This window comes from Petromyzon marinus, chromosome 19, assembly GCF_048934315.1.
Source record: "Petromyzon marinus isolate PM22_M1 ecotype Great Lakes invasive population chromosome 19, UKy_Petmar_22M1.pri1.0, whole genome shotgun sequence".
NCBI classification, from domain to species: domain Eukaryota; kingdom Metazoa; phylum Chordata; class Hyperoartia; order Petromyzontiformes; family Petromyzontidae; genus Petromyzon; species Petromyzon marinus.
In genome coordinates, this window is record NC_133685.1 from 2,538,007 (window position 1) to 2,548,451 (window position 10,445).

Below are 10,445 nucleotides of genomic sequence, written 5' to 3' on the forward strand. Positions count from 1 at the left end.
CAAACTAAACACAACATGCACGTTTTAAAGAAATGTTTTTTTGCTCCAGTGGCTTACTAATATCAGAAGAGCGTTCCAGACGGTCGCAAAAGCGCATGATGCAGTGACCGTCTTTATCCTACGTTTTGTCCACTATCGGCCACTTCCCGCCATGCAAAGCCGACTACAGCCGTGCAATCCCGTTCCACTCCCACCACCCTCCCTACCCCCCCCCACCCCCGGCTTCCAACCTCCCCCCCCACCACCACCCGGTGGTACCTCACCGCGGTGACGCGTGGATCATGAAGAGCTGGCGCATCTTGAGCGAGGTGAGGCGCTGAGTGAGCGCCCGCGTCTCGCCCAGCGCGACCTCCACGTCACGCCGCGACTGCTCCTGCAGCACGAGCGGCGCCGCCTCGAACTGGTTGATGGACAGAACGTCAGCCTCCTCGCTCAGCTCCGCCAGGCGCTGGACAAGGAAAGCCTCCAGCTGGGGCGGAGGGGGGGGATAAGCTAAAGCTATGAGCTGTTTTTTTTATTTTCCCAGGTAAGGCCCACTGAGCTGTGTAGCTCTTTTTCAGAAGCGAACCGGCTATCGCAAACGATAGCTCAACGAGGTGGCTTATTGTCACGTGGAAACGTTTAGCGGCCAAATACTCTGAACTCGTGATGTCGATTCTAAACGTGGAGGGAAAAACCGGAGGACCCGGAGGAAATTCCACGCGGCCACGGGGAGAGAGAGAGAGAGAGACACGCAAACTCGAAATATACAGGCTTCGGGATTGAACCCACGACCTGCATAACCTCCTGCATACCGGGCAAGGGAGATAACATCTGGCCACCACGGTTCAATGGGTGAGAGGCAGGGGATCGGTGAGGAGGAGCGATGGGGTGAGGGGGAGGGCAAGGGAGGGAGATGATGGAAGGTGGGGGTGAGATGGAGTGCTGGGGAGGTGTACCGCCTCCCCACTCCCGTTGGGGACTGAGCCGGACTGCGATTGAGGCTCATGGCCAGAGCCCCTGTGCTGCTTGTGGGACAGAACTGGGCCACTGTTGCTGGGTTCCCAGTGGTAGTAAAACCAAGCAAGTTAGGAAAAAATCACGCAGAATTATTTACTTGGCATCGTGGAAGCCAACGGGCGGCTGTCACGGCAAATCGCGTCCACATATTTGCTCCATTTCCTCCTCCACTCCTGATTTGTTTCTCCCAATGTTTTAAGGAAACCGTTTGTTTAATGTGGCCGGTGTTCAAGGGGGAACGCTGGGCTCATGTTGGGTCGTCTTCACGAGAGTTGCAGTGCCTCCCACGTTACCGCTGGACGAACGGATAGGTCTCGTGCAAAGATACTTGAAACCTACGTTGGAAAGTGTTCATAAAAATAAACTATAAACTTTCCATTTCATCAGTTAAAGCCCATTTCGATTTAAAGCTTTCGTGACTGCAAGGATTCATCTTCTTTGGTTCTTTCGGTAAAGTCACGTAGAATGAGAATAAAATAATAAATTGATAAAATAAAATAACACAATAATATTCTCATTTTATTTGATCAATTTATTATTTTATTCTCATTCTACGTGACTTTACCGAAAGAACCAAAGAAGAGGAAAAAGTTAAAGCTCAGTTTAACACGTCGGCTTTCGCGACCAATATATAGCTATATAGCTCTTTTGCAGATGCGACCTGGCCACAGATTATAGCTCAACGAAGTGGGGGCTCATCATGTGGAAATTTATAGCAGCCCAATAATCTAAATGCGTGATGTTGATTCTAAATGTGGAGGGAAAAACCGGAGGAGGTGGAGAGGAGACACGCAGACTCAAAATATACAGCAGCAGCAGGCATCAGGGGTCGGGCTGGAACCCACGACCTCCTGCATACCAGGCGAGGTAGTTAACGTCTCACCACCGTGGCGTCCCTTTGTGCGGGGCGGGAGGGGGTGGGGGTGTAAAGGAGGGGGGTGTAGGGGAGAGAGGGTAGGGGAGAGGGGGTAGGGGAGGGGGTAGGGGAGGGGGTAGGGGAGGGGGTACGTGCGGGCAAGGGATGGGTGAGCACCTCCATGAGCTCGTCGATGAACTGGTTCCGCGTTTCCAGGTTTTCCAGCACGGTGAGGGCATCTGTACCGTGAGCCTCGCCCGCTCCTGAACCCACAGACACGGAACCAGTGACGCGGTGTGGCGGTGGTGTCATACGGTGTGTGGTGGTGTCATACGGTGTGTGGTGGTGTGACATGGTGGTGTGATGGTGTGACACGGTGGTGTGATGCGGTGGGATGCAGTGGTGTGACGTGTGTGGTGGTGTGACGTGGTGGTGTGCTGTGCTCTGCGGTGCCGTGTGTGAGTGCCGGCCGGCTGTGTCGCGGTGACAGCATATCCACCGACCATCTGCTTGGCTGCCTGGGTCGCACTCTTTCCCGGCGTCCACAACCTCGATCGTCCAAGCGCCATCGCCACCACCGTCACCACCGGCGCCGGCATCCTGCGTCGCCACGGGCAACGGAGTCGCGCACCGTGACGCATGCAAGGGGTGAAGGGAGCGCAGACAGCAAGTGGATGAGTGTGTGAGGCGGGCGCAGGTGGCGTGTGGTTGTGGGTAATGTGCGGTGAGCGGTTGAAGCGACCGTGTGTGGCGAGTGGACACGTGCCCCTCACCCCAGTGGTTATCATGTAAGGTGAACGAGCGTTGGTGGTGAGCGGCGAGTCGCCACCAATGCTCGTCCAAGCAGTCAGCACCGACGCTCACCTCGCCGCCTCCCTCCAGGCTGATTTCCCAGTCGATGCCCTCCGCCTCCTCGCCACCGGGCTGTGCGTCACCCTCACCTTCACCGTTCCTCGCGTCCACCGGCGTCTCCGCGGTGAAGTCGCCAAAATCTATTCCCCCGGCCTCCTCCTTGGCGCCGCGGAAAAAGCGAAGTGAAAGTCACGATCGTCCGAGGCGATGGCTCACCAGGGTGAGCGCGGGTTACGGCTCGCCCAGCGAGAAGATGCAGCGATGAAATTGGCTCGAGGCACAGGCGGCGAGGCGGACCGCTACACCGCAGGGTTGTGAAAGAGGGAAATGTCTCGGGGAGGCCTCCATCCAACAGCGGATTGATCGTGGCTGCTGCTGCTGATGATGATGATGCAGCGGGTAACGCTCACCCGGTGAGTGATGGACACTCGCCCGACGAGTGGGGTAACGCTAACCTGCTTGGCTGGTGAGGAGAGGTCCGCTTTGTCCGCGGGGATTGTGGGGGGGTGCAGGGAGGAAGGGAGCTTCCCCGTGCGCCACTCGTGCACCGTTGTGTTCCCCTTGTGCTGCACGTGTCTCAGCAGCGGCAGCACCTTGTCCCGGTCACTGACGAGGCACACGCACGCGCACATACATCCTCTGTATAGCCTTCACAGACTGTTGGGGCAAGTGCTGTTAGTGAATGCCGATTAAGGCTGGCACGGCACGCGAGGGGGTGGGTGGCCAGCACAAAGCCCGGCTGCCTTTGTCTCCCGAGTGGTGATGTTTACCCATGCACCAGGGTACTCATTTGAGGCTGAGTAGACCTAGGGAGAGCCCAGGACCGGTTCGGATAATCGTCGGGCATGAGCGGGATTTGACCTCGGGTCACCAGTTCTGTAGCGCAGCGCGCTAACCAATGCGCCACCGCTCCCCAACGTCGAATCGCACGGACCCACGCACACAAATGCACGCGCGTGCCGTGTCTCACCCCTCGCACACGAACTCCACGCACGCCTGGTAGAGCGCCACGTGCTGGGCGAGCTGCGCCGACGCCGACGCCACTTCGCTCAGCGTGCCCGGCAGCTCCCGCAGCAGCGCCAGCAGCTCGTCACGCACGCTGTCTCCCTGCGGCACAAACGCCATCGCCACCGCATACGGGCAATCGCCACCGCCAGACACGAGCAATCAATCGCCACCACCACACGGCATCTCGGTTACCGAGATGCCGTGCTGGCGCGGAGCGGTGCCGGCGAGTTACCGAGATGCCGTGCTGGTGCGGTGCGGTGCCGGCGAGTTACCGAGATGCCGTGCTGGTGCGGTGCGGTGCCGGCGAGTTACCGAGATGCCGTGCTGGTGCGGTGCGGTGCCGGCGAGTTACCGAGATGCCGTGCTGGTGCGGAGCGGTGCCGGCGAGTTACCGAGATGCCGTGCTGGTGCGGTGCGGTGCCGGCGAGTTACCGAGATGCCGTGCTGGTGCGGAGCGGTGCCGGCGAGTTACCGAGATGCCGTGCTGGTGCGGTGCGGTGCCGGCGAGTTACCGAGATGCCGTGCTGGTGCGGTGCGGTGCCGGCGAGTTACCGAGATGCCGTGCTGGTGCGGTGCGGTGCCGGCGAGTTACCGAGATGCCGTGCTGGCGCGGAGCGGTGCCGGCGAGTTACCGAGATGCCGTGCTGGTGCGGTGCGGTGCCGGCGAGTTACCGAGATGCCGTGCTGGTGCGGTGCGGTGCCGGCGAGTTACCGAGATGCCGTGCTGGTGCGGAGCGGTGCCGGCGAGTTACCGAGATGCCGTGCTGGTGCGGAGCGGTGCCGGCGAGTTACTGAGATGCCGTGCTGGTGCGGTGCGGTGCCGGCGAGTTACCGAGATGCCGTGCTGGTGCGGTGCGGTGCCGGCGAGTTACCGAGATGCTGTGCTGGTGCGGTGCGGTGCGGTGCCGGCGAGTTACCGAGATGCCGTGCTGGTGCGGTGCGGTGCCGGCGAGTTACCGAGATGCCGTGCTGGTGCGGTGCGGTGCCGGCGAGTTACCGAGATGCCGTGCTGGTGCGGTGCGGTGCCGGCGAGTTACCGAGATGCCGTGCTGGTGCGGAGCGGTGCCGGCGAGTTACTGAGATGCCGTGCTGGTGCGGTGCGCTGCTGGCGAGTTACCGAGATGCCGTGCTGGTGCGGAGCGGTGCCGGCGAGTTACCGAGATGCCGTGCTGGTGCGGAGCGGTGCCGGCGAGTTACTGAGATGCCGTGCTGGTGCGGAGCGGTGCCGGCGAGTTACCGAGATGCCGTGCTGGCGGCATGCCACGTAGAAGCCCTCGCGCAGCTCCGCCGCCGCGTTGGCGCACTCGGCCTCCCGCCGTGACATCTCCTGCTGCGTGGTGGCGCACTTGGCCATCTGTCGGCGCAGCGCGGGCGCCTCGTACAGCACGCTGCGCGCCAGCAGGTTCGCCAGCTCCGCTGCCACGCGCACGCACGGCACGCACGGCCGAGGGTTGAACCGCGTGACCGATGGCACGCGGTGTGACGCGCTTCGCCCTCGCAGTTGAGGGATCGACCGTCCCGTTGGGCGAGGCGTGACGCTAGGAGGGATGATGGCTGGTGGTCCCGAGGAGGGAACGGGCACGGGGGTGGGGGGGGCACGGGGGGGGGGGGCACGGGGGGGGGGCACGGGGGGGGGGGCACGTACCGCGTAGACGGAGCGATGAAATCGGCTCGTGCGCAGGAGCTCAACGGATTGTCACGTCGCGAGACGGTTACAGATGGAGACGGATTGCGGAGGCCTGCATCTAGCAGTGGAGCGATCACGGCCAATGATGATAGGATTTGTACTGTATCAGATTTGCGATTCCAGTGTCGAGTGTTGCGCCCGTCACCCGGACGTTAGCGTCCGTCCACGCACAATACGAACCTAGATAGACATTGTCCTTCTCGTACATCGACACGATGTCTTGCCAGTCCTGGAACAAAAAGAGGGGGTACAATTGTTCTAGAGGTTTGGAATATTTCACCGCCCACAATCGACTCGCAACACCTCAGAACCGAATTGAAACACGGTGGGAAGCTACTGAGATTCAAACTCGGGTCCTCGGAGTCACCCGCTCAACCTTTAGTTCTCCTTGATTACCAGACCGGAATTTGAACATCTCATTTGAACGGAGGACAAATGTAATCCATCCGTACACGCATCAGGATTCGAGACGCTTATTGCGAGCGTCAAGACCGACTTTAATTCGTGAACGTTTGCACGCGTGACCCTTAGAAAATGAACGACACGTGACTTTGAGCTGATGAATGGCCAGGCCTCCCCTCTGACCTTCATCCGCTGTGAGGAGTATCGCCCGAAGATGTTCTTGCTGGAGGCCTCGGTGGAGCGCAGGATTTCCACGATGCGCAGGCAGTGGAAGTATTGTATGTCTGGTTGCACAGCATCACGTAACCACAGCAACCAGTAATCGTGGCAACCAGTACCATCCCGTATCCAGAGAAACAAGCTCCTGACACGCAGCATGCATAGTAACCGAGGGTAACCGAAGACTGTCGCACTAAACTCGATAACTGCAGCATCCTGTAACTATAGCAACAAGCTCTGATCCACAGCATCCATTAACAGAGGATAACCATTTCAAAGACATATGATACACAGCATCCCGTAACCACAACAATCAGTAACCACAGCATCGCATAACCACAGCAATCACAGCATCCAGTTTTCATAGGCTAGACTTTCACATTAACCCTGTATGTGCATGCCAGTAGCATCGTCTACTGAAATACAGATCGGGTCTGGAATTTAGGCCAGAATGCCTGCTACATCTGAGTCTCAAGACGAAGTCTCGGCTCTACCCATTTGGTTTGTACAGGTGGAGGCAGGTGACTCGAGGTGGCATATCCAGGTGAGGTGTGCAGGTGAGAAAGCGGAGGCGAGATGTAAACGTGAGAACGCGTGCGTACAGCGTGCAGTGGGGTACAGGTGTAATGTCTGTGTTGGTGATGTCAGTGCGTGAGTGTGGTGCACAAGCGACTGCAGGTGAGTTGATCGCGGTGTGTGTTTGAAGTACAGGTGAGTAGGGTGTATGAGCACGGCGAGTTTGGTGTACAGGTGAGTGGTGAGTACAGGTGAGGGCGTGCGAGTACGGTGAGTTTGGAGTTCAGGTGAGTACAGTGAGTTTGGTGGACGGGTTATTGGTGAGTACAGGTTAGTCCGGTGAGCTTAGAGCTTACAGGTGAGGACGTGCGAGTACGGTGAGCTTGGAGTTCTGGTGAGTACAGGCGAGTGCGGTGCGTGTGATTACGTGTGCCGCTCAGCAGGCTGCGGATGTCCGGGTGCTCCGGCATGTCCCGCATGGCCGCCGCGATCCTCTCCCGAATGGCGCCAACTGCGCCCTGCCAACGCAGCCCGCAGTGACGGCGGTCGACCAGCCAGTCTGTCTCACACGGGGGACACGGGGACACCGGGCAGTCTGTCTCACACGGGGGACACGGGGACACGGGGGTACCGGCCAGTCTGTCTCACACGGGGGACACGGGGACAGCGGCCAGTCTGTACCATACGGGGGACACGGGGACAAGGGGGTACCGGGCAGTCTGTCTCACACGGGGGACGCGGGGACACGGGGACACCGGGCAGTCTGTCTCACACGGCGGACACGGGGACAAGGGGGTACCGGGCAGTCTGTCTCACACGGGGGACACGGGGACAAGGGGGTACCGGGCAGTCTGTCTCACACGGGGGACACGGGGACAAGGGGGTACCGGCCAGTCTGTCTCACACGGGGGACACGGGGACAAGGGGGTACCGGCCAGTCTGTCTCACACGGGGACAAGGGGGTACCGGCCAGTCTGTCTCACACGGGGGACACGGGGACAAGGGGGTACCGGTCAGTCTGTCTCACACGGGGGACACGGGGACAAGGGGACACCGGCCAGTCTGTCTCACACGGGGGACACGGGGACAAGGGGGTACCGGGCAGTCTGTCTCACACGGGGGACACGGGGACAAGGGGGTACCAGCCAGTCTGTCTCACACGGGGGACACGGGGACATCGGCCAGTCTGTCTCACACGGGGGACACGGGGACAAGAGATACCAGCCGGTCTGTCTCACACGGGGGACACGGGGACAAGGGGGTACCGGGCAGTCTGTCTCAGACGGGGACAAGGAGGTACCAGCCTGCCTGTATCGCCCATGATTGTGCTGGACACACTACGCAACTATACCATCCAACCGGCATTGTTGTTTCACCTTGGGCAGACTGGGAGATGGGGAAGGGGTGGGGTGGGCAATATCGGGTGTAGACTCACCCAGAAGTTTGCTCGTGTGGATGTCTATCGGGATGTTCTTGTACTGGTCCTGTCGACACAAGACGGACAGAAGCACACAGACACAGCGCGTTGGCATGTAATCCACACGGAGATAACAACACTTTGACACGCACGCACCACAACACTGACGTACACATACACAAACGACACACACAACGGTTTTGACATACACAATGCACACACACGCAACACAAAGACACTGACACACACACACATGAACCACACACAAAGCAATTCACAGACACACCGCAAACAAACACGGGACAAACGCACAACACTTAAATCATACACAACACATCGATACTTGGACACAGCACGCATAAACTACAACACAACATGGACACACAACACACACAACATGGACACACAACACACACAACATGGACACACAACACACAACATGGACACACAACACACACAACATGGACACACAACACACACAACATGGACACACAACATGGACACACAACACACACAACATGGACACACAACACACACAACATGGACACACAGCACACACAACATGGACACACAACACACACAACATGGACACACAACACACACATGGACACACAACACAGACACACAACACACACAACATAGACACACAACACACACAACATGGACACACAACATGGACACACAACATGGACACACAGCACACAACATGGACACACAACATGGACACACAACACACACAACATGGACACACAACACACACAACATGGACACACAACATGGACACACAACATGGACACACAACATGGACACACAACACACACAACATGGACACACAACACACAACATGGACACACAACACACACAACATGGACACACAACACACACAACATATGGACGCAAAGACACAACGCTAAAAAAAACCACGTCAAAACACTGACATGCACAACGCATTGATACATCGACACAACACGCATGCGTTAACTACACATTGATACACAACACACAATCAACACACACAACACAGAGAAACAAAGATCCCCCGTACAGCCTTAACATACTGTTAGGGAAAGTGTTGTTAGCAAGCACCACCTATGAAGGCCGGCAATGTGGAACACGAGGGGGTGGGTGGCCAACACCACGCCCGGTCGCCTTTGTCTCCCCAGTGGCGATGTTTACTACACAGGTACTCATTTGAGGCTGAGTCGACCTCGGGGACGCCCAGGCCCGGTTCAGATGGATAATCGTCACTGATGTTGGTCGTTCGTAGCGCTAACCGCTGCGCCACCGCTCCCCTCGGAGAGACGACATGGAAGCCACAGCACACACGACACCTCAACAGCTTTGACACGAGCCACGGTGTTGGTGGTAATGTCAGGAATGATGGTGAGGGTGATGATGATGGTGATGATGATGATACAGCGATGCCAATGAACCAACCTCCATAATCGCGGCAGCAGCAGCTTGTATTCCTCTTGTGTGTGCGTTAGGTGTACGTATTGTCTAAGCTATAATTGTGCTAACGTTATGTGCATCGAGTCTAGGTATGTGATTAATTCTCTACAATGTACCTGCTGAGTATATTGTGTGTGATGGGTGTGTGGTACCAGAGTATTAGTCGTGCTGATCTATATTACGCGTGTTGTCAATCTTGTAGGCGTTTTATGTATTTTGCGTATTTACGTATGTTACGTGTGCCGTATTGTTACCCGTGTGTACAGTATGATGTGCTAAGTATATTCATTGGAGTAGCGTGTGCATGATATGTTTCCTGCGCTTATTATGTATTGCACACATGTATATTATAATACATAATAATATAACGCGTCTTGTGTGAGAGAGCTGTGGTCTGGCAGGCTACACACGTGAACACATTGACGTGGCCTACGGGATACTCGAGTGGAATTCTCAACTCGCTCTGAGGGCAGAAATATTTACCGAATAAATTTGAAAGCTAACGCGAAAGTGCCCCCGGAGCGTTTCTGAACCGCAAAGGTTAATGAACACGCCCCCCCATGGACCCGGTAGTGACGTCACGACACCCTCTGAACAAACACGTGCTTTGATCTTTCGTGGTCGTTTTGTCAAACGTGGTAAAATCCCATACCAGTCAAGCCCTTATCAGTGACTACCTTATTCATACCCGTCAAGCCCGTATCAGTGTCTACCTTATTCATATCTGTCAACCCCGTATCAGTGTCTACCTTATTCATACCTGTCAACCCCGTATCAGTGACTACCTTATTCATACCCGTCAAGCCCGTATCAGTGTCTACCTTATTCATACCCGTCAAGCCCTTATCAGTGACTACCTTATTCATACCTGTCAACCCCGTATCAGTGTCTACCTTATTCATACCTGTCAACCCCGTATCAGTGACTACCTTATTCATACCCTGTCAACCCCGTATCAGTGACTACCTTATTCATACCTGTCAACCCCGTATCAGTGACTACCTTATTCATACCCTGTCAACCCCTTATCAGTGTCT

The 10,445-nt window shown here is 56.7% G+C and overlaps 1 protein-coding gene across 1 annotated transcript in view; it reads right to left on the bottom strand.

Moving 5' to 3' along the window:
* CDK5RAP3 (CDK5 regulatory subunit associated protein 3) overlaps positions 1-9,867 on the bottom strand; it is a 12,293-nt gene extending 2,426 nt beyond the window's left edge. Inside the window, exons 1-12 of the mRNA XM_076068060.1 lie at positions 9,394-9,867; positions 7,975-8,023; positions 6,967-7,098; positions 5,988-6,088; positions 5,583-5,631; positions 4,953-5,131; positions 3,678-3,814; positions 3,163-3,313; positions 2,720-2,866; positions 2,359-2,455; positions 2,033-2,118; positions 264-469 (exon numbers count right to left, since the gene is read on the bottom strand). Of these exons, the coding sequence (XP_075924175.1) occupies positions 264-469; positions 2,033-2,118; positions 2,359-2,455; positions 2,720-2,866; positions 3,163-3,313; positions 3,678-3,814; positions 4,953-5,131; positions 5,583-5,631; positions 5,988-6,088; positions 6,967-7,098; positions 7,975-8,023; positions 9,394-9,399 (1,340 nt within the window). The 5' untranslated portion in view covers positions 9,400-9,867. The remainder of the gene's footprint in view (positions 1-263; positions 470-2,032; positions 2,119-2,358; positions 2,456-2,719; positions 2,867-3,162; positions 3,314-3,677; positions 3,815-4,952; positions 5,132-5,582; positions 5,632-5,987; positions 6,089-6,966; positions 7,099-7,974; positions 8,024-9,393) is intronic.
* Positions 9,868-10,445: the final 578 nt, after the last annotated feature.